The sequence below is a fragment of the Arachis ipaensis genome, chromosome B06 (genome assembly GCF_000816755.2).
Source record: "Arachis ipaensis cultivar K30076 chromosome B06, Araip1.1, whole genome shotgun sequence".
NCBI lineage: Eukaryota > Viridiplantae > Streptophyta > Magnoliopsida > Fabales > Fabaceae > Arachis > Arachis ipaensis.
In genome coordinates, this window is record NC_029790.2 from 126,004,818 (window position 1) to 126,007,287 (window position 2,470).

The window sequence follows — 2,470 nt, forward strand, 5'->3', positions numbered from 1 at the left end:
AACATTCGTTTTTCAATGAATTCAAAAAAAATAACTTAAAAGAGGGAAATGAATTTGGAAAAATATGCAAATAACTTAAAACATACCATGTAACATTGAAGAAACACTGCCCTGTTCATAATAATCATATACCATAAGTTTCTCCTCCTTTGAGTAATAATATGCTCTTAGAGCAGCCAAGTTGTCATGCCTAATTCTCCCCACCACCTCCATCTGCTGTTCGAACTCGCGTTTTCCGACAGTTACCTCTTTCAACCTCTTCACTGCCACCGTCGTTGCATCTTCTATTGCAGCCTTATAGACAGTTCCAAATGTGCCCTTTCCAAGAACCTCAGCAGAAGCTCTCAACAAGTCCTCCAGGTCAAATGCAAGATTGCAGCCTTCAAAGAAGACTATTTTGTTCCTGTCTCTGCTCAACGAAGCTTCTGTCTTCGACGAGAATTCTGTTTTATGGGACTTCATAACTGACTGTCCACCTCCACCACCACTTCCTTTCTTATAACAGAACACAATTGCGAAACTCGCGATGGCTGCAAATCCCACCAGACTAACAGCTATTATGATACCAAGCAATGCAGGTTCACTGAGCCTTTTGTTTTTCCTTGTTGGGTGAGAATTATTCGGTTGTTGAAGAGGAGAATTAGCAGATGCATATTCAGAGGTGTGATTAAGAGTAAGATCAAGATTAAGCTTGTTACCGGAAAAGACCCAACTCGGAAATCTCTGAAGGGATTTGGGCACAATTCCACTAAGGTTATTGTTGGCCAAATTCAGCTCTTTCAAGCTAGGAACATTGAGGTCAGGAATTTCACCCGAAAGAGAGTTGTGGGACAAATCTAAAGAATTGAGATGAGTCAACTTTGAAATTGAGGAAGGGATGCTTCCAATGAAAGAATTGTTGGAAAAATCTGCTATGGTAAGATTTTTCCAAACTGAAAAATCCAATGGCAATGGACCAGTTATTCTATTTGATTCAAGATTCAGAGTCTGAAGGGCCGAGAGGCGACTGAGAGTGTTGGATGGTATGGGACCAATTAATCCGGCTCGTGGTAGCCTGAGGCCGACGACTCGCGATTGGTGAGAGTCACAGGTAACTCCTGTCCAGCTCTTGCATAGAGAAGTCTTGTAACCCCAATTGAGATGCTTTGAGTGATCAATTTTGTGAAAGAAATCAAGCAAAGCTTGTTCATCTTCCAATGGTTCAGCCTCAGCACCAAAGAACATTGCTCCAATGATCATGAAAGCAAATATGAAGAGGCTCAGCTTCATGCTCATTTTCTGGCTTCAAAAGATGGAAAAGGAAAACACCAACACTTAGATGGAAGCTTGTGTAAAGTAAAGATTCTTCACACTTGTTTTTCAATGCAGAGAGCAAAGCAATGATTTGAAAAATTAATCAGTAGCAATGATGTTTCTACAAAGCAGTAAAAAGGACAATTGAGAGGGGAAAAAAAAGAAAAAAGATTGTTAATTTCTTTTTGTATTTGGACCGAAAAGGCTAAAACTATATATTATACAATTATAAGATCAAAGTATCTTTTGGGGTCAAAATAAGCAGCCACTGATTGAGAAGGAAATTCACCTTATTAGCCCCTTTTTCTGGTCACCTACTGTGTTTGATTCCCTAAAAAGTTAGAAACAGAAAAAAGACGTGAACCAAAACATAGAAACTAAATAGTTGATTCATCACTTTTGTTGAAATAGTTAGTAACATTGTTGAAACAAGAATCGTGGACAGCAGACAAAAAAAGATATAAATTTTGTTGAAATTAGAAAATAATTTTCATGTGGATCAAATAATTTATGGTTAAAACTTTTATTACTATAATTGTTTGTAAAAACGTCCAATTTAACACTGATATCAAGAAAAGTAAAACTCACAAGTCAGAAACAAACTCTTTGATTCCAAAATCCAGCAAAGCTTGTTGATGTACACAGAGTCAGTAGCAATGGCCTACACAAACAAGAATATGCATGAAATTCAAGAAAACCAAAAAGAAAAAGATACGAAGTTGGGTTAATTATATATATATGTACCAATAAAAGGAGTAGGCCATAATCTGATAAGAAAGAAATGAAAAACTCCAAAGTAGGGGCCGTGCAATATATGATGGTGTGGATTGAGTATAGTTTGGAAGATAATGTGATGTGTGCTCGCGGGAACAAAAGTAATTCACATCACATGCAATGGAATCTGCACAAAACTCATTTGCAAATATTTGAAGGTCGTATGTATTATTTTACGCCGCAAGTCCGCACCAACAGAACGGGGCATGTGATTTATATACACCACTTCAACTCATATCATACATATTAAATACTTATTGAACTGTTAAATAAGGTACCAAATATTAGAGGCCAATCATATAGTTCAAATAATATAGTCTCCTCGTATTTATTTAGTTAGCATTTGTTTTAAAATATTGGGACAGAAACTGAAAAAGTGAGATTCAATATCAATGTATCATAT

At 36.7% G+C, this 2,470-nt stretch overlaps 1 protein-coding gene across 1 annotated transcript in view; it reads right to left on the minus strand.

The window, feature by feature from the left end:
* Positions 1-2,267, minus strand: part of LOC107605268 (probable inactive receptor kinase At4g23740) — a 3,822-nt gene extending 1,555 nt beyond the window's left edge. Inside the window, exons 1-4 of the mRNA XM_021105030.1 lie at positions 2,038-2,267; positions 1,882-1,954; positions 1,583-1,625; positions 87-1,282 (exon numbers count right to left, since the gene is read on the minus strand). Coding sequence (XP_020960689.1) covers positions 87-1,275 — 1,189 coding nt within the window. The 5' untranslated portion in view covers positions 1,276-1,282; positions 1,583-1,625; positions 1,882-1,954; positions 2,038-2,267. The remainder of the gene's footprint in view (positions 1-86; positions 1,283-1,582; positions 1,626-1,881; positions 1,955-2,037) is intronic.